Source organism: Psammomys obesus, unplaced genomic scaffold, assembly GCF_907164565.1.
Source record: "Psammomys obesus unplaced genomic scaffold, mPsaObe1.curated_primary_1811, whole genome shotgun sequence".
Classification (NCBI taxonomy): domain Eukaryota; kingdom Metazoa; phylum Chordata; class Mammalia; order Rodentia; family Muridae; genus Psammomys; species Psammomys obesus.
In genome coordinates, this window is record NW_026592890.1 from 22,933,759 (window position 1) to 22,958,858 (window position 25,100).

At 45.7% G+C, this 25,100-nt stretch overlaps 1 protein-coding gene across 1 annotated transcript in view; it reads right to left on the reverse strand.

Moving 5' to 3' along the window:
* Positions 1-25,100, reverse strand: part of Scml4 (Scm polycomb group protein like 4) — an 88,250-nt gene that overhangs the window by 31,892 nt on the left and 31,258 nt on the right. The window contains exons 2-3 of the mRNA XM_055616022.1: positions 10,187-10,408; positions 1,109-1,238 (exon numbers count right to left, since the gene is read on the reverse strand). Of these exons, the coding sequence (XP_055471997.1) occupies positions 1,109-1,238; positions 10,187-10,342 (286 nt within the window). The 5' untranslated portion in view covers positions 10,343-10,408. The remainder of the gene's footprint in view (positions 1-1,108; positions 1,239-10,186; positions 10,409-25,100) is intronic.

Below are 25,100 nucleotides of genomic sequence, written 5' to 3' on the forward strand. Positions count from 1 at the left end.
CACATGGGCGTGTGTGTGTGTGTGTGTGTGTGTGTGTGTGTGTGTGTGTGTGTACCAGTTACACATGTGTGGAGATCAGAGAGCACGTTGAGGGAGTCTGATCTGACTTTCTACCATGTGAGTCCCAGGTATTGAACTTAGTTCACCAAGCTAGTTTGGCAGCAAGCACCTTTACCAATTGAGCCGTCTTGGGGACCAACATAAGTTCTTTTCTAGAGACAATGTTTCTACTGAGATGACTGGGGAATTATTTATTAATTATTATTATGTAACTAGTAATAATTATATTTATGTGATTATAATAATATTAATGTAACAGTTGGCTGGCAGGTTCAGTATCAGTGGACACATGTTCAACTTCATGCCCATCTAAGAGGACAGCATATGTGCCCATTCACAACTATTTCACCTGTAATTTGACAACAAATGCCCAACAGGTCAGCCTGGCTCCAGACTGTTCTGATATAATGTATCCTGTCTTCTTACTTTCAGGCCAGCTGTTTGAAGATTTAAAAGTAACAATAATATTAATCACGACCTGCTTAGAAAAGCCCAGTTACTCTGCTCTCAATGCCTAATCCTTAACAAATGAAGACTTTCCTAGCTTGCCTCTTGAGAAAAACTAACCCCACAGTAAGAAGGAAACGTTATTTCCTTCCCATCCAGTGGCAAGGTGAGGTTCCGCCTCACGAGTATTGTTGACTGTGTAACACAGATCCAAGAAATAGAATTTTTACAAGGATAAAGTAAAACTGAATGTTGGTAACAGTGGTCACATATATTTCCATACATCAATGGCCTCTCTAAAATGTCTGTCTTCCCATGAAATGAGGGTCTCACCTCAGAGGTCACTGTTTCAGGGGCGTATTAAAGGAGGACTTTCCTTTCCTTTCCTTTTGATAAACAGGACATCTGGATGTCCTGGAACTCACTCTGTTGGCCAGGCTGGTCTACAGAGATGAACCTGCCTTCTGGGATTAAAGGCACATGACATCACACCCAGTGAAATATCTCAGAGAAACTTAGACTTATAAAATAACGATTGGACGAAAGGACACCTTGATACTGGAAGACCATGGCTACCTTGGAGTCCATTCTACTGACGTACCTGTGAGAGCCTGTGGGACCGCCAGGCTGGGGATGGTGGCCGCATCCTGAGGAATGGAGCTGAGGTCAGGTTCCGGGGTGCTCCGTGGAGGTGACAGGGCCAAGGGAGTCATGAGCACTGGAGACTTGATCTGCAGGAGAGTCTGTTTAATCAGTCAACATCTGGAAATGCTCTCTGTACCAGCCCCATCTTTCCCGATGCCTGCTAACCCTCATTACTCTTTCATTACTCCACCTTCCAACTCCTCAGATTTGGGAAAGAAGCTCATGTTCATGTTCAAAATTCTTATTTGGATTATACTCAGAAGATAGCTCTGTATCCTTACATTGGCATTACCCAGGAAATGTCAGCACCACGCAGTGGGTATAGGAACATTTGAAACACACGAGCCCTCTGAAAATAGGATGCAGGCTGCAGGGCAGTGTCCACACCTCTGTGCTCTGTGGAATCCCAGTGACAGGGCCTTCCCTATATCCACCAGAAGGACCATGATGTTCTTCTCACTCTCTGCTGAGCTCACAGGCACTCTCCAGGTTGCTGACTTCCTATAGCAGACCATCAGACACAGTCTAGATGGGGACAGGAATGGACAGCCACCACTGTGAAGTTCTCCCCTGAAACTGCATGTGAGAAGATGAAATTTACACTAATGGAATTGGTGAAGACAAGTTGCACCTAAAACTAGGTTGGGTCAGAGTGATGGACAGTTGTGTGTGTGTGGGGGGGGGGGGGGGGAATGGGGACAGAGGCTAGACAGAAGTTGAAGGTAGGATAAGTCATTAGCTTCTCCTTTTCACCAGTGACTTATGTGGAGACCCTACTCCAGAAGAATTAAGTCAATTTATAAGAGTGGGCAACAGGAGTTTATAAGATTTTCAGTCTGTAGACCCAGTTCAAGAGCCATTGCTCAATTCTCAAGCTTTTCAACCTTTTCAAACAACCTCTTGTGGGTCTCATAAAAATGCCAAATTTTGATTTTGAGTTCTTGGGTAGGATTCTGCATTCTAATGACTGTTCCCACTCCCCCATCCCTCCCAGGTAGGACATCTCTTCAGATCCATGGACATGCTTTGAACAGCAAGGTATTGTGTTCCATTGTTAACTCACATGCATATATATCCTAACTTTCTTCTAGACTCTAAGGATGAACTAATAATCGTGATGGAAAAGGTGTTTCAAATGCTGTGCATCCATTGTCTTAATCACTGTTCTAGTACTCTGAGAAGACACCACAACCAAGGCAGCTCTTATAAAAGAAAAAATTCCATAGAGGGCTTGTCTTACAGTTTGTGAAGGTTAGTCCATGATTATCATGGCAGGAAGCAGGCTGGCATGCTGCTGGAGCTGAGAGCCTTATATCCTGATATGCAGGCAACAGACACAGAGGGAGACTGTCCCTAGCCTGTGCCTTTGAAACCTTAAAGCTCACTCTCAGTGGCAAACCTCTTGCAATAGGCCAAACCCTCTTTAACAAGGCCACACTTCCTAATCCTTTCCAAACAGATCCACTTCCTGGTGACTAAGCACTGAAACAGATGAGCCTGTGGGGACCATCCTCATTCAAATCATCGTAACCATTATGCCATATTCAATCATCTACTCATTGTACAGATATGTATCATCCTGTTTCAAGCCAGACTTTCTCTAGCTGTTTTGTGATACAACCAGGAATAAAACAAACCAAAAATTACTCTCAAGAAGCTTGTACTGTAGAGGGGCAGGAGAGGCAAGAACACAACAAAATACGTGTTCCAGAACGTTAGGAAGTAAGACAAGCTGGTACTGGCAATGAGGAAGGGAAGGAGCTAGGAAATAATTGAGGAGGTGTACTTTGGGAAATTTGTAAACGAGCTGAGGTGGCTTGCCGCCCCAAGCCATCACGCCCCAAGCCATCCAAGCCATGGTGACCCGCTGCCACCCCCCTTGCGGCATCGGGGAAGCCAAGTGGCCCATTACACGCCCCTCCCCAGCCCTGCTGCCCCCGGCCCCCTGCTGTGGCGGCCCACTGCATCATCCCAAAGCTATGTTTAGCTCTTGAGCAGTGGGCCACCAAAGATTCAGGCGACTTGCTATCAGTTCCCCTTCCTGCCTCAGGGGCTGTGGAGGTAGGAGACAAAATGGCAGCCCCTGTCAGCGGCTCATCGGGAGCTGTCCATGGTGACTCTTCCTGCCTCAGCTGACTGCCATGGGAACCAGACATCTTTCCTGTCTCAGAACGCCTACTGCTGCTGCCATGGGGGCTGTCCATGATGCTGACAGCCTTTCATGCTTCAGCCTACTGCCTTCACTCTTTGTAAATTTTGGACTTTACAACCAACCCCTCAAGGCAGAAAAGTGGCCAGACCCCTGCCTGAGGAAGCTCCAGCAGCCCAGCTCCTTCTCCCCTCCCCCAGACCTCTGTAACCATCGTCTCGGGCCTTTCAGTAGGACTCATCCAAGATTATGCAAATTTGAGGTGAAAAGTCTGGACAAAAATCCACCAATCCCTGAGCAGAAAAACGGACTCATCCCTGAACCTTCCACTAAAACCCACCCATCCTCGAGCAAGAAAACTGACCAATCCCTGAACAGGAAAGCCCACCAATCCCTGACTCCCTCAAGCTCAGGACTTGAAATTCCACCAATCTACCCTCTGGAAACCCCTGCTCTAGAAAGCTCCGCTCCCTAATAATTCCTACATAAAGGCTGTGTCTGCCAGTCCCCTGCTGTTTTCTCCTGGGAGCTGAGGCTGCTATTCCTGGATTCATCCCTCCTCTCCTGAGTTCATCCCTGCAATAAATCTCTTTTAAAAGATTTATTGCCTGCTGTGACTGACTACTCATTGGAAGAAAAGAAGAAACAGAGAAGGATCAGAGCTCAGACTCCAAAGCTCCTCAACTAATCAGGGGTTGGGGCTGCAGCGTAGGAGGCCTCCTCTCAGAGCTGTGAAGGTGTTATATCCTACAGGCTCAGAGTTGAGAGTTTTCCTAGAGTGGGAAGGTACTACAAGTACTGTAGGGATTACGCACGCTGCTATCTTGCCTAGAGTGGGAAAGAAAGATTTCATCTCCTCCTGACTGAGGAAGCCAAGAAGAAAACAATTAAGAATGATGTTGTGCCCTGTGGGTACAGAGAGAGGGGAGGGACAGGGACGAGGGGACAAAACGCCTAGACTGAAAGACGTGGATCAGAAACCAGATGTGTACATGAGCCTAAGGATGCTTGGTACATGGTTACAGAAACTGATGAGGGAGACAAGTTTTGTGCTTCAGTAGCCATGGAGTAAAAATGATGAACCCTGTTGTTGAGAAAGGGGACACTGGACACGTGACCACAGGCATGTGATTCCAGCACACAGCAGAACCGCAACTGGGGGTGCCGGAACTGACGCACATTAGTTCGTGAGAAACATGCAATCTTCAGAGATACCTCTAAGCTGATAGTTGTGGTTTGAATAAAAACGGCCCCCATAGGGTCATAGGGAGTGGCACTATTAGGAGGTGTGGCCTTTTGGAAGAAGTGTGTAGTGCGCTGGGGGGGGTGGGCTTTGAGGTTTCAAAGGCTCAAGCCAGGCCCAGTGTCAATCTCTGTTCCTGCTGCCTGCTGCTCCAGAGGCAAAACTCTCAGCTACCTCTGCAGCACCATGGTTGCCCGCATGCCGCTATGCTTCCCACCACTAGGGTGATGGACTAAACCTCTGAGCTGTAAGCCAGCCCCAAAGAGATGTTTTCCTTTTTAAGAGTGGTCATAGTGTCTCTCCACAGCAATGAAAAACTAAGACACAAGTTAACATTGCTGTTGTTTAAGGCTCGAAGTGCATAGATTTACAGTTGAATTGAGTATATTTACAAAGGAACAAGTGCTCAGAACCATCACCCTCTAATCCCGTTCACTTTGCATCTGTACAGCTGAGGGTGAGCTGCAGGGCAGCTTTGTCCACTCCATGGGCAGCTTCATTTGTCGGTGGCTCAGAGCTGACAGCTTGGGGACATTTTCACCTTGTAACTTTGTAAATGTTACAAGTTAGGCCTGGGTTTACTGTATAGGTTTACAGGCTTAAGAAAGTGAAGAGAGGGCTGGAGAGATGGCTCAGAGGTTAAGAGCATTGACTGCTCTTTCAGAGGTTCTGAGTTTAATTCCCAGCAACCACATGGTGGCTCACAACCATCTACAATGAGATCTGGTGCCCTCTTCTGGCATGCAGGTCCACATGCAGACACAACATTGTATACATAATAAATAAATTTAAAAAAAGACACAAAAGTCTAGAAATAAAATTGGTAAAATTCTCCCACCCAAAAAGAAAAAAAGGGAGGAGAAAATACTTTAAAATGCTGATTCAATTTCAAAGCATGTCACCCATTGTTGCTGTTACATAGTGAATGACACGAGAAAAATCATTATAATCTTGTTTGTTTGTTTGTTTGTTTTCAAAAGCTGGCTTTTAGTTCACAGCCTTGACAAACAGGATGGTGGTCCACTACTTGAAGATATTAAAGTCAGCGCACCTACAGGACAGAAGCTCGGGTTTGCTTCACGTAGCCTTCTCCCGGCTCCTTATAGAGATCAAGGTGTTTCCTAGCCATGAAATATAAGGGAAATGTGCCTGCTGGTCTTGGTAGTTTCTGGGTTAAGGACCTGACCAAGAAGCTAAGAGATACATATTCCTTTTGGAATATTTATTCAATATTTTAAATATTCAAAATATCTGGCATGGCAGAGTATGGCTCTTTCTAGAAACTGTGGTGTTGAGAGGTCAGCAGCCTCCTTTGCCAAAGCGACAGTGGGCTGCAAGGCCCAGTAGTGAACAGGCCCCAGGAATATGGCAACAGGCCCAAGGCTGCAAGAGGCTCAGCCACAGGTGCCACGGGATAGGGCATGGGCCCTGAACTCCAGGGGACTGATGTCTGCCCTCTGGTGTGAGCCTTTCTTTTCTGCAGCTCACCCATGTTAGCCTGAGTCTCAGGAGCGGTCAGATGTCCTACTGTCAACTAGGCTCAAGTCCAGAAGAGAGACGCCTGTGTCACTCTCTGGCCAGAGAGAGCTGCTGCCTATGCAGATACAGAGGGAACTGACAGAGCCCTGGATGTGTTATCAGTTGGCCCAGACCTAGCACATAGAAGAAAGAGGCAGCCTCAGAATTTATCAGAAAAAAAAAAGCTCAACAACATAACTATTATGATCATGTCCTTAGAATACTGTTGTTTTGTGATGTTTGATAGTAGTATATTTATTGTGTTAATAAATTATCAGATTGTAGCAATAGTTATCATTATCCTTTTAGTGTCTTCCCCCCTCCAAATGCCTTCCCCTTGGTATCTAAGAGTAGAACCTGCTAGACCTGAACTTGCAAGGAGTGTTTACAGAAAGCATAAACAGCTCTGATAAAGGGCATGGAAGCCCTTCCTTTCCTTTCTTTTACAAATAATTTTTACTTGTTCTTTAGCAGTTTCATACATATCTGCCCTGCATTTTGCTCCTATTCACCCCTATTGCCTCTCTTCCTCCTTCACACTCACCCCAACAAATCCATTTCCTATTTTAATTTTTTAAAATTTATTTGGCTATTTATTTATTTATTTGAGACAGGGTCCTACTGTTTTGCCCAAACTGATCTCAGACTCATGGACTCCAAGAATCCTCCTGCCTCCACACAGCTGGGAATACAAACTTGTGCCACTGTATCCAAGTCCAAGAAGCATTTTCTTAGTAATAAAATACAAGACCTTTAAGGCCAGAACAGGTAAGATCCTATCCTGCTTAGTCAGGCTTTTAAACAAACAAACAAAACAAAACAACAAACAAACAAGTTCTGACTCCCAACTTGTTTAATTTTAAACAGATAGTTTAAATTGCCAAATTAGTGGCCATTTGGTAAGTAGAGTGAGACTGTACAATTTACTCACTGGTTCTTCCACAGTTAGAGTCCTGTCATTAATGGCAAAATGGGGTGTTGCCAAAATAAAACTGAGAAGCTGGGTTACCAACTTTATTTTGCCAACTGCGAACGTATTTTAAGTGAAGACTTTCACGTGCTTCTTATTTTTCCTGTGTCATCACTGGTGGGTGACAGGGTCACACAGACTGGCACCTGGTTTGCAAGTGTTCTTCTAAGACACTAAGCTTAAAGCCTATGTCTGGGTTGAATTCTCTGAGGTACTGTCCATTCGCTCTCCCGACTATAGACCAAACAAACAAACAAACAAACAAACAAACAAAAATCCCCGTGAGGTGGATTCGTTGTGAGGGAGCAGACCCGCTGGCTTTGTACAGGGTCTGTGTGCCAGCCAACCTAAGCTGCATCCTATTCTGAGGTGCCCATGGGTGTCAGGGACACCGAAAACTCCTTTTTAGGAGGGAGGAAACTTGGAAAATAAAAATGCCATGAAGCGAATTGCCATTTTTCTTGGCCCAAGACATACTGTCTGTGGGTAATATTTACTCTTGGGTCACAGCCCCCCGGGGGACCAGGAAAAAGGTCAGCAAAGCTTTTACTATGTTTCCTTGGAACTTGGACTTGCTCCCTGGCTCCGTGAAATGGAGAGCCTGCCCTGCTCCAGCCCCAGACTCCAGCAATGGCACAGGCCCCTGAGCAGGCACAGGTCTCCAGGCTAGCTCCTGAGACCAGATACACGTTTCTAATGCTGGCATTGGCACAGGCAAAAGAGGCTTTTTTTGGAACCTTTATGGAGTTCCTGTCCCCTCTGGATTCTTCTCTTCTTTACCCCATTCTTCCACAAGACTCCATGAGCTGTCTGGCTGTGAGCCTCAGCATTTGTTTTAAACAGCTCTGGGTGGTGTCGCTCAGAGGATAGCTTAGGTTCCTGTCTGCAGTCATAGCAAAGTATCATTAATAGTGTCAGGGGCTGGCACTCTCCAATGGGCGGGTCTTAGGTTGGGTCAGGCATTGGTTGTATATTCCCTCAGTCTCTCTTCTACCTTTATCCCTGCATATCTTGTAGGCAGGGTAAATTTGGGGGTCTAAGTTTCTGTGGGTGGTGGGTGTTCCCCTGCCTCTGCTAGGAGTCCAGTCTATTTAGAGGGTGTCCTCTTCAGTCTCCATGAACCCTGCTAGCAAGAGTCTCAGCTAGAGCAACCCCCATATCCTCTCAGAAGCCTGCCCTGTCGTAGGTCTCCAGCTTGTCATAGATATGTCCCCACACTTGGTTTCTCTTCTCTCTGCAGGCCCTCTGTCCTCCCAGCCTGCTCCCCCCAGGTCCGAGTTCCACCCTTGTTTCTCTCTGAGCTCCCTCTCTTACCCTGTTCCCTCTCTTCAACTGCTCCTGCTGTCTATTCTATTTCCTCTTCTGAGTGAGATTTAAGCATCCTCCCTCGGGTCCTCCTCGTTACTCAGCTTCTTTGGGTCTGTTAATTGTAGTTTGGTTATCCTGTGTTATATGGCTAATATCTGCTTATAAGTGAGTAAATCCCATGTCTGTCAGAAAAAGTAAGACCGAAGACTTTCCCCTATTTTCATCAAGAAAAGCTTTAAAAAATTAAAACAAACTAACTAAAAAACCCATAACCCTATGGGCTAGTGAGATGGACCCAAATCCTGGTTCCAGCATTCACACAGCTCACAACCTCCAGTAACTAAAAATCAGGAGAAGCCAATGCCTCTAGCCTCTGTGGGCACCTGTACTCACATGTACATACCCACACACAGACATGCAGACACACACACATGCACACACACAATTAAAAAAATAAATAAGGGTCCGGAAAGATGGCTGACACACACACACATATAATTAAAAAATAATAATAATAAGTAAGGGACTGGAAAGATGGTGGAGCCATTAAGAGCACCAGCTGATCTTGTGGCGGACCCAAGCTCAATTCTCAGAAGCCAGTGGCTCACAACCATCTGTTACTCCTGTTGCAGGGTATTCAACACCCTCTTCTGGCCTCTTCAAGCACTGCGTACACCTGCTATGCACATTCAAGCAAACACTCATACACAGAAAATAAAAATAAATGAAATCTCAAAAGAATGCTAGGAAAACTGAAGCAAATGACCCCAAAGTCTGAATAACCAGCCTTTCCCCACAACTGCTTTTGCCTTTTTTTTTTTCTTTTTTTTTTTTTTGGCATTTGGAAGGATTGCCAAGGGAGCGAGGGACAAAGGTTGAATTCATTACCCCATCTTCCACAAGCTCTTTCTGCTGACCTGAAAGAATTTCCATACATCTTCCTAATGCTTGAGAGTTAATTGCCAATTTGCATTTTAGTTGCAGAATTCAGGTCTCAAGATGGAAACACCAGCTTTTATTTCACGAAAAAAAAAAAATCGGTGGAAGACGACTACTGATGCCTTTCTTCTAAAGCCCGGAGGCTGGCAGAGAACGAGCTTGATTGTACTCTTCTGTTTTCCCTCAGGTAGCCAACCCCTCTTACAATCTGTCATAGCACAGGGGCTGACGACTGGGCTGGGTTGTAGGACTTAGGTTACATCATGAGGCCTTTTTCCCACCCACGGCCTCTCCTCTCCGTATTGCTAGTTCTTACGGTGCTCCCGGGACCCTCATTGCCATGGCGCTGCCTCTTCGCAGCCGAGCTTGACATCAGCATCTTTTATAAGCGGGAGACTATAACTGACACCCCTCTAGTGCCATGCTAAGCCTCTATCCGGAAGTTTTTCTACACATCTTCTGACACTGGCTCACTCATGGCGTTATTTTAAATGTCTCGGGAATGTCAGCTGCTTCCACGAAAACAGAGGAGGAGAAAGTTGGAGAGGTGGCTTCAAGCGCCACCCTGGTGAGAGTAGGCAGGGGGCAGCTCCGTGCCTGCCACTCTCATTTAGATGCAAGCTTAATAACACGTGTTTAGCAACGGCCCTCAAATCTGCTCGCCTTCCAGCTTCCCCGTCTGCTGCTATTCGCTTTCTCCACTTAAAAAAAAAAAAAAAAAAGCCTGCATTATGTGCTGTATTGTCCAATAAGACCTTGCCCATCACATGCTCTATTGAGAGACTCATTTTTCAGCCTGTGTTTACCCAGGCCTCTGTCTTCTATGGTCTTTCGGCAGCAGAGCTGTGCCCCAGCCCCCAGTGCCCCAGCCTGACGTGGCCCGGGATAAGGAGACGAGGAGGCATACCTTGTACCTGGGTTTCCGCCCTCTCTTCTTTGGAATTGTCACTGCCGGTACAGAGCCCGCAGACGCAGAATAGAGGTTATGGACTGCCATCTGCGCCGGCGTGGAGTGCAGCGGAGGCCGGCCACGCTTCCTCCCCGGGACCCTCTGGGTCTGCATCTCTGCTGGGGCCAGTCTTACTGAATGAAGAGGCAAACTGCACGCAGCCAAGGGAAGTCCTGGGAACTGGTTCCACACAGAAAGCAAAACAAAAACCAGAAATGTCTGCTTGGTGTTCAAAGCGCACAGATCTGACTTGATGATCTGTGCACACCCACCACACACAGGAGGAAGACAAGGGTGCATGTAAGAAAGCCAGGAGCCTCCAGGCTGCAGCGCTGCTAGGTGCAGACAGTGGATTCCTGAAGCCAAACACACCTCAGATTGTCACCAGCAACTGTGTGCTTTCAGGTCTCAATTTAATTTTAGATTAAGAAAATAGTATCACAATAGTATCTAAATACCATGCATGGCATTTCTACATGAATAACATTTAATGCTAAGTAGATCAACATATATTATTTTATGTTATATTATGTTATATACCATTTTATTACATGAACACATCCATTCCCCATATTTACTCTTGTTTCTTTGGTTGAATTACAAATTTGCCATCATTCCCTTTTCCCTTGAAAGACACTTAACAATGCAAGTCAATTTCATTAAAGCCATGGCATCCTTAAATCAAAATGTGAACAGGGGTTTGCATGCAGAAACTGTTCATTTTAACATTGTTTAAAATTGCAGAAATAAAATAGATACAACCCAAATAACAATGCATAAGGGAATAGCTAATCCATCTACAAACTAAAACTGTCAACTAGTTGAAAGCCTTTAGCAACACATTTTGCATAACATGATGCTGGGAGAAGGAAGCCTCACACAAGTGATGCATAACAACTATCCCAATTATGCAAACATGTACATGGTAAAATGGAAGGAGGCACACTGAAAGGTCACCTAGATAAAGATGGCGGACTATGGTCCTTTGTACACAACCCCCTGCACACTACCATGACCTTAGCAGAGCACCGACAATATTAATCATAATATGGGTAGGATTCCATAAATCTTGCAGCAAGAGGCCACTCACTAAACATGACCCAGAGAACCAGGGAACTGGAATCTCAGAGGTCAGATACACAGACATAGACAGGAATGTGTTGAGTGGGGCCAAGCTTTAGACTTTAGCTCAGGGTCAAAGTTAGGAGATGCAATCCACTTCTAGAGAGTAGAGGAACCTTCTGGAACCTTACAGTGGGAACGAGAGGTTTCTAAAGAGAAGTCTGCAGCAGGTGTTCAGGAGGGAATCTTCCCTACCCCCGGTACCTTAGTGGGGCAGCAACTCAGGGACTGGATTGCTTTACTCAGAGAATAAATAAAACACTAGAAATTCTTTTAAAAAATAAGGGAGATTTGTTTTTGGAATTACCACACTTGGTGGATTGCTGTCTTTCTTTTCTTTTTTTTTCTTTTCTTCCTTCCTTCCTTCCTTTCCTCCCTCCTTCCTTCCTTCCTACTTTTTTTCAACATGGCAGATTGAACATATGGCCTTGTATATCTAAGCAAGCACTTTACCAGTGAGCCATACTTCCAACTGTAGAAATATTTTTATTTCATACAGGGTTGAATGTTTCAGATAAAGAAACAAGCCTGTCTGGAGAGGTAGCTGTGTGGTTAAGAGGAGGCAGTGCTCTTCTGTGGACCCAGGCGCAGTTCCAGATTCCAGTCTCAGGCAGCTCACAAATGCCTAAAGCCCTCCAGGCCTCTTCTGGCTTCTCACAAACATAAATCCCCATCCAGGCACATATATGTACCCATAGTACATAAATAAAAGAAAAATAAGATCATTTACAGCCTGTTAAAATATCAGTTTTCTTTGTTTCTGTGTATTGAAGAAAAGTATCCCGCCTCACTGATTCTAAGATACATTGTTTTACATAACAACATTACTGCAATTAGGGTGGCCCTGTAGCATTTCAAGCAGATCAAAGTTCCATAGGACACATCTTTTTTAATCCATGGTAAACATAAGGTAATGATACATTTTGTAGCTGGATACATGAATTGCGATTACTGTATAGGAATTTATAGCATAAAAGCTTATCTCTGGTCTTGACATGTATACTCCTCGACCAGCAAATACCCCAGAGGTTCACTGGCACAGAGGAGGCCAAAAGCGCTGATGGATCAACAAAACTTAATAAGATCCTATTGGGTGAAAGTTGGTCTCATTTTAACCTATTGTTATCAAATTTTTGCTTCTTTATTATGAGTTTAAAGATTTTAGAAACAAGATTTTTTTTATTTTACGGTTAATTTCTGCACCTTTCCACTTTGTCTTTATTTTTTTAATTTTATTTTTCTTTGTTTATTTTTGGTTTCAAGAGACAAGGTCTTGCTATGCAGCCCAAACTGCCCTTGAACTCGCATCCCTTCTGCGTTAGTCTCCTGTGTGCTGGGATTACAGTTGTGTTTGGCATGCTCCTACTTTGCCTTTAGTGTGGAGATTAACAATGTTCTAGCAGCATCCGTGTCCAAAGGGAAGCAAGAGAAAAACTTGCTTTGGGGCTGAGGAGAAAGCCCTGTTGATACAGTGTTCATTTGGCAAGGTGAGGATCAGGTTCCATCCTCGGCATAGTAGAAAAAGGCAGGGGTGGTAGCCGTGCTTGCAATCCTAGCACTGGGGATGCAGAAACAGGTGGATCTGTTGGGTTGGCTCACTGGCCTGCCAGCCTAACCTAACTAGTGAGCCCTCAGGTCCCAGTCACAGACCCTGTCTCAAAACTAAGGTGGACAGCATCTACGAAACAACACAGAGGTTAATTTCCAGCCTCTACACTCACCTGTACACACGCAGGCCTGAGGCTGTGCACAAGCACGCACACACACATATGCACACAAAGGCACACACATATTTAATAAATAAATAAAATGCAATTTTTTTTAAAAGAAAATCAAGTTTTGAACAATGAGTTAGCAACAAAGTTTCAAACATAAGTAAACCTAAAAAGAGTCTTTGACGTTTTAAAATTAAACTTTACTTTTCTTAAATTGTTACATATAACAACAACATTTCCTATTTATTAAAAAAAAAAAACAACTATCTGTTCAATTCATATCTTTCCCCTGATATTCCACCTCCCAATCCTTGATGAGGAAAAACCACGCATTGCAGGACGCTGCCTCCCACCTCCTGCCTTCCACAGAAGCCCCAGTCTTTGGCAGCGTGAGAACCTTGCTGGGAAATTAGTCTGATGCTTAGTCCATTGTCTGTGGGGTGGTGCGTACTAAAGGGATGGGAGAGAGGACCAGAGGCAGGAAATACCCAAGCTGCCTCAACCTGCCAGGCCCCAGGGATTACTCCCTACCTACTCACCAGAAATGGGCTCACCAACACTCACCACAGACCAAATGTTAAGTAATAAGATTACTTATCTAGATAATAAATGAATTTATCAGAACCACAGGGGATCCTCTAAATGTCGCTGTATGCTAAAATTATGTTTTAGCATAATTTTGTAGAATCACTTATAAAGCATATTCAGACCCTTCAGAAAAGTGGGGGTAGGGTGGGGTGGGAAGAGGGAATGCTCCCCAAATCTCCCTTCCCAAAAGTAAGGTGTGGGCTGAAAGAGAGAGAAGAAATAATTAAAAATAGTAATACTGAAGACGAGGAAGTGTCTCCGCTTTGGTGATAGCAAGACACATGAAATCTTGTTAGCGAGAGCAGGACAGTGGAATTTTATCATGCTTAAATAGGGTTCAATAGTCATTTAAAAAGGCAAATGTTGGAGTATGTAATAAAAGACAATCATCCAGAAGGAAGACTCCTTTGTGTGTCTTAAGAAAAATAAGAATAGCCAGGCGAAGTGATCCAGGCCTTTTGTCGCAGCAGTCAGGAGGCAGAGGCAGGCAAATCTCTGGTCTACACAGTGAGTTCCAGGGCAGTCAGAGCTACATAGTGTGACCCCATTTCAAACAAACAAAAAAACATTTAAAAAGAAAAATGAGAATAAACATAAATTCTAATGAAAACAATATAATTAAAAATTATTAAAAAAAAAAAAACAACTAAAGAAATCCCAAAAATATATGGCCAGGGTTATTCTTTGCAAAATTACTTACAGTGGTTGAACTACTAAAAACCAGCAAAACATCCCTCAAAACAGCTTTGATTGAGCATATTATTTCAAACTCATAAGATGGACTACTTAGTGGTTTTAAGCATGCGTGTGTGTGTGTGTGTGTGTGTGTGTGTGTCCGTGTATGGTGGGCACAGGCAGGGTACTTCTTACAGTGTTTGTACGGCTTCATGTGGGAATGGCATTGCTTTGTAAATTAGGCAGGGTCTAGGAAAGAAAAACCTCAAAAGGCTGGGGGTGGTCATCCTTGGGAAGAAATAAACTGAAATGTGGTTTTTACTTCCTTTTGTGTGCCATTTTCCGCTGTATGAAATTTTAAATCAGAGACAAATATATGAAGAGAAAAATAAACAATTTCTGAATGAGTCTCATTCTCCGGGAGCCCTTTCAGATATCTTCCCTTTTTAAACAGCCTCTCATTTTCTTGGTTTTCTAGGGATGCTCTATCTTGAGACACTGAACTCCACCGAGCACTGTTTTAATATTCCAAACAAGAGCAGCCAAAAGAAGTTGCCTTAACCAAGGCCAAGAGCAACTTAGTCTATTTGATGTAAGCGTAACTACTTAGAAGGTCTTTTGACTGTATGTCCATTTAGCAAAACAATAGTGGGTTTCCCGCTAGGACCTGTGATCTACTCAGTCATAGGCTTTTGACCAGTGTTATAGTATCAGATACATAGTCCCCCTGTGGAGCAGGCCTCAGATACAACCAGGAAATAATTGGTCCCCCTAACAGTCATACCACTATTTCACCACACATATTAGAAGGTTATCTTGTTGTCGGGGATTTTCTGGCACCTTGCTGCCCCCTGAATTTTGGTGTCTGGCTTGACCGGCCTACCGCTCGGATACAATAGTGCATTCCTGGCTGATTTGGGGCTTTCGATAAGATCATCTTCCTGAAATACCTTAAATCCTCCTCTCCCTCGGAGCTTTCTAAGTAACACTTCTGAGGAACTTCCCAAACAACCATTATTAGCACATCTTGGTGGGCCATCCTGTGATTTCTAGTCACTTAGTAACCCTGCCAAAGGCAATTACATTCCTTCCGCCCTGCCTATATAGTTGAATGGAAAATTCAAATAAATGGAGACTTTGCTCAGAGCTACTGTCTTGGTCTTCATTTCTTGCGCCCTTTTTCATTCCCACTCCCCCATTCAGGATCTCCGGTGACAGGCCTGTGGGATGGGCCATCTTGTAGTAAAGCAGGGTCCACAGCTGGAACCCCCGAGATTGTTAATGGCTTTCCACCCTTAGCCTTGGTCAGAGAAGCCTCTTTTTATAGTGGGTTAATGCGGAGTCTTACGACTGGCCAAAGTGCTGAAAAGTAGAGATAGTCAGTTGAGTAGCCAGTCCTAAATGAGGTATCTCTATCAACGCCCTCAAGACCTGGGGGACATTCTACAAGAGGGGACAGAAAGAGTGTATGATAATGACCACCTATAGAAAATCAGACTAGAGAAACAGTATAACAATATTGAAAAATAGACAGCATAAGCAAGGTATGGAATGCTAGAGCATCAGGGATAGAAGAAATCAGTTCTGCTAGCAGAGTTAGAAGTGGGAACAGGAGAGTCAGAATATGATGTCAGAGCTAGGACTTCCCTAGACAAAAGTACCCAGGCTGATGGGTTGGGCAGGGATATTTGGGGTGTGTGTGAAGGGAAGGTGGATAAATTAGACAAGGAGAAGGATCCATGGCTTCCTGACGTTTCTAAAAGTACCAGAGGCAGCAGGTAGAGAAACTCAAGTCCCTGCTGTATTCTTAAATTATTTCCTTCTGTCAACTACAGAGAATGTGTTCCTGGCCCCAGTGTAAAGGTATTTTTCAGTAGCCTTTCAAAACATTACAGTAATCCTGTCTCACCTTGCTCTGGGGCTCCAGGCTGAATTCACTGTGACCCAGCATCTTTCACATGCAGCCTATAGACACCTAAGGCCTTAATGGCTCTCAGGCTTTGAGGTAATTTCCAATGATAAAGGCTCCTGTAGGCACCTATCTGAATTCAGCCATGCTGAAAGATGGCCGAAGAGCTCAGGCTTCAGAGACATTTCCTCCCCTGCGCTGGCCTGTCAACTCCATCTTCCCTCACTGTCTGACTAATAGTATTCTCAAGTTCTGATTAACGATGATCCTCACAGCTTCCTCATTGCTTCCTGCACACGGGTGATATCTGTGCATTCCCGGAGGCCAGAGCCCACGGTCCACATCTTACTCTGCCCTTCAGCATCTGGCTCAGCACTGCACCTGCCGAGTGCCCCTGGCACCTGTGCAGCGGCAACATTGTTCACTGTGGAGTGCAGCCCTCTCATCTGGAGTCAGAAGTGTGCCTCTGTATTTTTAAAGTGTGGACAGAACAAAGCTATCTGAACAGGAGCGTGTTCAATGTAAAAGATCATACAAACCCTATACACTGGGATGAAGACGTAGCTCAGCAAAAGGATGTTGGTATAGAATGTACCAAGCCCTGGGGTTGATATTCAGTGCTGAAAAAAAAAAAAAGATAAACAAATGACTGAGACAACTTCATGTGTTAAGAATGGGGCAAGAAGGACTGGAGAGGTAGCTCAACACACTCTTTTCAAGTGCACACGGCCACACACACACACATAATTAAAAATAAACTAAATGTTTTATTAAAGAAAAGAGGACAATAATAGTGCCTATTAAATAGAGAACAGGAGTCCTTTTAACACACCCTTTGCCCAGTTCTGACAAAATTTAGCTAAGAGAAGCCAAAGCCAATACTATCCATTCCTAGCATTAAAATTTTACTTTGTAATATTGTGTTCTCCATATTTTATTTATCGGATAAATAAATAAAATATGTATAAATAAAATCAGGAGTCCTTAGGGACAGCTGATTTCATATTCTGGGAACAGAGAAGAGTCTGGATTAGACTGACAGTCTGGGGAGCGCAGGAACAAGGGTGGTCTTAAGGGTATGGGGGGCATTACTGACGGGCAAAGAAGAACGACGCAGTGATGTGTGTCTCAGCACTGACAGTCGTAACATAGCAACCAGGATACGTTACGTGTGCACCAATAGGTTGTTTCCAACATGCAGAAGTCTTAGAGAAGCTGTGCCCAGATATTACTGTAGTTGCCTTAATATAATTGAAAGGTGAACAGAATAAAATCTGGCTTGTTTTAGTTGGTCTCATTAAATGTGGGAGAGCTTCTTTGTAGCTTTTTGTTCCACCGAGTAAATGCTTCTATACACACTTATCTCTAGAGTCTGAAGTGAGGAGGGTCAGTGTAACATGTTGTGAGGAAACCTGCAAAATCTCATCCTGCACAATCAGGCACTGAATCCAGAGCAGAAGGAACTGGCCAGCGCTGGTCCCCGGAACCTAACCAAGGAGAAAGAGGGCTCAAACAGTGAAAAGTGATGAGCCTTTGGACAGCTTTAGAGGAACTGGAAGGTGCAGGCTTGTTGCTTGCACCTGTAAGGCATGATGCTTCTAGATATGCTTAGGAAATAGGAGGAGACCTTGGGACCATGGTGCCTCCTCGCCCACAGAAACAGCACTCACTCTGCTGCCGGCAAGGCTAGGCCACAGATCCCCCGGGTCCTTCTGATGGGCCATGTGCTCAGTAGAGAGAACTGGAGAAGTGACCAAACTCATCCACCTTTGACCTAACCTACTCTCCATCCTGATGCTGGGAACTCCCCCACCCCAGCGGTGAATGGTAGAGCAGCCAGGGACATAGAGAGCCAAAGTCTTCTGCGTCAGGGGAAGGTAGGAAAGACGTCATCCTAAAGCAAGAAGGGCAAATAGATGCAGTAGGGTTTGAAAACAGCAGAGTAGCTGGAAACGTGGGAGACAGATGAGCTGTACAGGTACTAAGAGTTTACTGGTTGAGCAGTGCTCAGTTGCACCCTAGCTCTCCTTCTAGCTCCTTGGCCAGCCCAGGAACTTCCTTACAACTAGCCCTGTCTTCAGGGCCTATTGGCCTAGACTTGTTCCTCAGAAGATGAGTTAGACTTGTTCCTCAGAAGATGAGTCTGAGGTAAGAGAAGGCAGTGTAAGGCCCATGAGTGGCCAGCCTTGCCTCCTCCCGGTGTAGGGTGCCTGCTCCTTCTAATTTCAACAGCCCACCATTGCTAGTCTTACACTTCAAGTGACATCCGAATAAAAGACAACAGTCTGGATATCTTGGGTGCTACTCTGTGCCTGAAGCTCTCCACCACGTTCCTTACAAAAGGAGCTAGCTGCCTGCCCACACCTTATCTCCCGGTTCCAGTGACAGTAGCTGTTGTCTGGGTTTACTCTCTAGGAGGTGATGGCCTGAGCTTGGAAGGTGGGCGTGGGATGAGGAAGCCAGGAGATGTAGCCCCCCCCTCCCGCTTTGCTAACTCTCTACCAGCAACTTCCTCCTGTCTGGCTCCAGGGTCCTGACCTCTGCTGACTGACAGGTCCTCTGCCTCTTGCACCAAGAGGTGGCCACAACATGGACTATGGCTGAAGACCCAGCCTCCTGTTTTGGCTTTCCCATCACCATGTGGCCATGCCCCTTTAATTAAATACTCATTGTCTTAAATACAGAAGAGACTTCCCTGAAGACATCTATGAAAATGACAGCATGTACCTGCCTTAGGCAGGTCCTTAATGATGAGGCTGAGTGGAGCCTTGGAAGGGAGGCTCCTTTGGAAATGTTCTGTCTCTGTAATTTCAAAGGCTTGAGTATGACTCTCTCTTGCCACAGCTGTAGACGTACCCATGAGCAAGCTCATGGGTCTTAATAGGGGACCTGACAGGGAAGAGATCCATGCTTCCCAAACTCATAGGCAAAAAAAGAGGAGAGGTGATCTTCAAGATCAATGTTGAAATTGACATAGTGGCATGGCAGTGTGCTCTCAGATGATGGCCAAAGAAGACACATATAGATGCATGCACAGGCACACACCCCCACAGGCACAGGCTCCCTCTCTGCCTGGCTGTGGTTTTGCTGTGGGGGAAATCAGTTACCTACAGTCTGAAAATTTCACTAAATACAACGAGGGGCTAAAATACTTTAAGAGAAAGATCACAGTCACATGACTTTTATGACGGCATATACCATATCGTATGTTATTGTTAGTTATTTTCAGTTGCTCTCCTACCATGCTGAACCTAGACAGTCAGCTGCATCATAGGTACGTGTGTTTAAAATAAAAAAAAAAAACTGTACATATAATAACACTACCTGAAGTTCCAGGCGTTCACTGGGGTTCTTGGAATGTGTCCTTTCTGGATGGGGGGAAGGGGTTACCGTGTAGACTTACAGATGTGTAAAGTGTGTCTGGAAGCCTTCTTACAATGGTAGCTACTGTCTCTGGCTTACTGTCTCTTGTCTCTTGGATAAGGAGGGAAACTGGGGGCCCAGGGGGTGGAGAGAGAGACTTTCCTCTCCACGTTGTTTCCCAACTTAGATGCTGTGGGCATTCAAAGAGTAAACAAACAAGTGTTATCTAAAGGAGAGAGTGCCTCTGAGCTCCATGGCTGTTGACTGCCAGAGCCAACCGCACTGGTGTGGGCAAGGTCGGTGGGGTAAGGGGCTCTGTCCCCTGAAAAGACTGCAAATCATGGGACAGCGTGTGGGTGGGCGTTACACTCATGAATCTCTTACACTCCCAGTATGTGTGCGTCCACACTAGCCAGGAAGCCTACCGATCCTAGTGAGTCAGATAGCCAGACCACGCCTATCTCCGTGGGCACTGATAACACATCAGGCTCGGTGCTAGGGCCTGGTGGAAGTTGAGCGATTCTGACAGATGCGCTGGTAAAGACAAAGTGCGGATTTTATATTTGCACCCAGGCTCATGCATCATTAAATGAAGGATTCAGGTTCACACTGAAAACAAGCAGAGCCCCCCATTCCCCAGGTCCTTTGACTCACAGAACGACACAGAAACAAAGGGGCCAGGTGACTTGGCAGGACTGGAGTGATGCCACCGAACTGATTCGTGACCTATGACAGACTGAGGCGGAAGGCTTCTGTATCCAGGAGGTGTCTAGGGACAGTCCCAAGGGTGCTTAGGAAGGGAGTGGCCAAGGACATTGGAGCGGTTCCTCACAAGCCTCCAGCCTTATGCTGCGTGGAGGGAGGTTGGGAGAGTGTTACAGGGCCAGAATTCTTCCAATAGGTTAGCTGCAGCCAAACCTCACCTACATGGCTTAGTTGAGACATTGGATATCACTGGAGGTACCTCGTGGAGCCTGTGCCCTGCCTTTGGGAGGTGAACACGCAGAAGGGGGAAGAGATAACCATGCATGACATTAAAGAACAGATCTGAGATGGGACCAAAGAGTCCAGATGGTCCCTATGCCTCTTACTTGCGTCTGTGTCTGTCTCTTTTGAGGTGCGTGAGCTCCGTGTCTTTGCTGGTTTAGTTTGGACTTTTGAGACAGGATCTTGTTCCGTACCTCTGATTAGCCTAGCATTTGCTTTATAGACCAGTCTGGTTTTGAACTGGCTATGATCCCTTGGCTGTCTAGGTGCTCTGCACATCTGGCTCCATTTCCAGGGAGATGAATAGCCGCACATCTCAGAGAATTAGCAAATGCTCACCAAATGATTTAACAGTGATCTGGTGATGCCCCTCATCCAGGACTCCTCCACTTCCCAGACCTGACGTCCAGCTTGGCCATTTGTTTATTGTCTGTTAGTAGCAGTTCCAGGCTCAGAACTCCATCTGAGAAGGCTTCAATACCATTTTCTTGGTCCAGCTACATGACTTACTGGGTAAAAGTTTTTTCAATACATCCTGAGAGTCTGAGTTCTAGAACCTTCACAAAGAGAACCAACTCCACAAAGTTGTCCTCAGACTCCCAATCTTTTCCCCATCCCCCAAGGAATGCACACACATCCATGTTCATTAAAAAAAAAAAAAACAAAAAAAACTCATGCACAATTTAAAAATAAAAACAAATAACCACTTCCCAATGAGAAGACTGTCCCAGCAAGACATGGCATTCTTACATTTCCAAAATAGGCCTGCCAAATTTCACCTACTTCATCTCTGTCAGTTTTCACATGGTTCTTGAGGCAAGCATTACCACCTTTGGACCTAGCTCAGAAGAGGAGCCGAGGCCCAGAGAGAGACCTGGAGAACACCACCCATCAGTAGGCAGAGCTCAGACCCAACCCTAGAGCTCTGTATACGAGCCCCATCAGCTCTCCCCTAGGGCAGCCCTGGACAGAATTCATCAAACTGGCAATGTTGCAGGTAGAACACTAAAGGGAAACCTGACCCACCCCCAAACCCTGCCATCTTCTTTTATCTCTGAAAGCCGAAATGGTAGAAGCTAACCCAGCAATTCACAGGACGCTACCGTGGCTTAGTCGGAGTCTACAGTAGCCAGAGTCAATGCAGATACTGTTAGTGATTGCTGAAGAGCAGATGCCGGCAGCACCATTGGAAGGACACTTGTCTGCTAAGCTCACAGCTGTTGGGGACCTCTCGATTGCTGCGTCTCTGAACCTCTCCTCGTGTAGGTCAGGGAAAGGCGGTTCCCGGGGCTGCTGTGGTATTTCTCAGGTTTTTTTTTTCAGCAAGCCACTGTTTCCTGTTTTGTTCTCTATTTATATTTAATGTTTAGTTTTGAGAAAGTGCTCGTGGTTTGGTGTTTGGGTTGTTCTTCCTTCAAGCTCCCAGAGCAAGCTTTCTTTTCAAGATGGTGTGTGTTTCTGTGTGTGTGTGTGTGTGTGTGTGTGTGTGTGTGTGTGTGTGTGTATGTGTGTGTATTAGAGAGAGAGATGAGAGAGAGTCCTGGACAAAACAACAAATTAATACTGGTCATAACTCCCCAAATCTGGGGATCTATTCCACAGCTTTCAGAGCATGTGGATTTCTCAAGGATACTGATAGTTAATATTGGTTGTCAACTTGACACACCCCGGAAAAGGGACCCTCTTTCCTAACGGTGGAATCGCCTCCATCAGGTTAGTCTGTGGCCATGTCTGTAGGGCATTTTCTTGATTGCTAGTTGAGGAAGGAAGGCCCCTCCCACTGCAGGCTAAGCAAGCCAGCAAGCAGGATCCCCTCCACGGCCTTTGATTCAGACCCTGCCTCCGGGTTTCCGCCTTGAGTTCCCACCCTGACTTCCCTCAGCAACGGACTGTGATAAAGAAGCGTAAGCCAAAGAGACCCTTTCCTTTGGTCACGGTGCTTGCCACAGCCACAGGACAGCCGGCTAGGAATAAAGACAACTTTTATTGGCAACCTTTCAAATGCCCACGTTTCATAGGTTTTCAGGCACACAACTGTTTATTCTGAAGTCCAGAGATGTGCGACTATGATGTCTTCCTGAGCTACACTTTGGAAAACATCAAGGTTTCTTGGTATCTCGGACACTTCTTTTGAGCTATAGAATGTGATGTAGCACCTAGGTGTTTGCCCTGGACGACCCACCACCCTGGGACCCACATGAGCTGCATGAAGCCGTCAGTAACAAGCAACAGGAGCAGCTGCAACCAGTGCCGCTGCCTCTCCGCCAAGGAGGAAAGCCAACATCAGCAGCGGAGGCAACAGCGACATTAGCAAGTTGTTTTGAAGCTGATTTTGATTCTCTGTGTTTGTAGTTGGACTCATCTTCCATTGCAACAGCCACGGGAGCTGCCTTTGATGGGTGGTGAGTGGGGTGGCAGAGCAGCTGGCGAGCACTGTCCTGAGCTGGCAAGCAAGGGCACCAGAACTTGCCAGGTCTGTGCTGCCAGTCTACCCCTAGGATACATGGGAGCCCTGCATAATAATTGGGCCCTGTGGGATATGAATTACTGTTCTTACACACACACACACACACACACACACACACAATTTTTTTTCTTCTCTTCCTGCAAAGAACGGAGTCAGAAGGAACTATATTCCTATCGCTTTGGAGCACCTCCAAAGATAGCTAGCAGGCAAGACCATTTCAGTCCATTTCCCAAGAAAGAAGGATGCATCCAAGCAGTGTAGTGACACTCAGCTTCGCCTGCAGCGTGGCACTGTGATTTCCAGTCCACACAACACCAAAGCCGTGGGAGTAGAGTAGCTGAAACCTGTGAAGGGGCTCAGCTCTCTAGGAAGCTGTGAGGCTGGGGAGAAAGGGAAGAGTCCTGTCTGGACACATGTAGCCATTACTCACTGTTTCGCTGGGCCCTGGTACTTCACCCCCAGCCTGAGAAAAGAATGTGTAAAGTGAGGGGGTTGAAGTAAGGCAGGCCCCAGAGCTCCCCACCCCCATGTGGTTCCATATCTTACAGAAAAGAGAGTAAAATGCACGAATTCACTTCTGATCACCGTTACAAGACCCAAGCAAGGTCAAGGACAAATTCTTAGCCCTCAAAGGGGAATTTCTGGCCAGAAACACTATCTTCTTTGCCTGCTTATCCTGCTAACCATTCTGTTTTTGGTCAGTCTGATGCTATGTTCTTAATTGTTAATTATTGCCCCTCCCCAAGATCTGGTCACACCTCAGAGGAGCACATTACCACATACACCAAGTGATGCAGTGTAACTTTGCTCCCCCAGTTATCTCTGACTGGCTAATAAAGTTGCTGACAGCATGGGCTGGGCAGAAGAGAGGTAGATGAAGTTTAGGTTCCCAGGTTTAGGGTCTGGGAGAAACCATGAAAGGAAGCAGAGGCTATAGCAGGAGGAAAGGAAGCTGGAGAGAAGCTCCATTCCATAGGAGGAATGGACCATGAGCACATGGCCATGAGGACAGAGTGATAGAGCATCCCCAGACAGGATGACTTATGGGCAAGTAACTTGGGATGTGAAGCTAGGAGATAGGGAAATAGCGTAGAGGGTTAATATCTGGCAGCTCTTGTGCTTTAAGCTTAAAAAAGAAATTGTGGTCTCTCTGTGTCAATTATTTGGGAACCAGAAGAAGTAGAGATGCCTTCAAGAGTCTAATGCCAATTAATGCAGCACCATTCTGCCATATTTCCTGAACATCTATGTATCAGGCACTATGCCAAATGCTAAGGAGGTGAAGAGGTACCCAGACATCCTCAGGAAGCTCCCCCAAGGAAGGCAGAGCACCCCCACATGTCCAGCGAGTCCTACTCACATATTAGGATGTGTGTGCAAATCCAGCACAGCTTACTGCTTCAACACTCCTGTCACTAACCCACAGCTTCTCCCCGATGGTGCTGAGCCTGGATCATACGCACAGGTCTCCCGAAGAGAGTCAGACGCTGCTGGCCCTCAGAACCAAGGAAGCAATGATAAAGGATGGACAAATGGACAAAGGACACATGCACGTGCTAATATCACTCCATTAAATTCTCACGGTGAGACCTTAAGGCAGGCATTATGAGAAGCCCCTGTGACACAGAGCAAGTCTGTCAAGCCCGCGCAGGCGAGAAGGCTCCTGTTTGGGGAGCCTTGAACTCGGCCTAAAATGAGTAGAGAATATTATTGCTGCAACCTCACACCACGTGTCTGGGCTGGGTGAAAATTTAATGTGACCTCTCCGCGTCTGGCTGGGAGCAAGTCCTCAGCCAATACAGGCTGAGTGAAATGAAAGAGAGGGAGGGACCATGACACAGTTGTAGGCTTCCATCCTTAGTTGCCAAAGGAAAGGTCAATAAAGGAAAGAAAACTAAAATAAAACAATGATCCTTTTGTCCAGCAAACTCCCTGCGGTGGGGGTGCAGTCAGTAAGTCAGGCTTGGGAGGAACACCAGCCTGAAGGTTTTCTGTGAACCTCAACTAAGTCAGTTGAGGTTTCTGTGAACCTCAACTAAGTCAGTT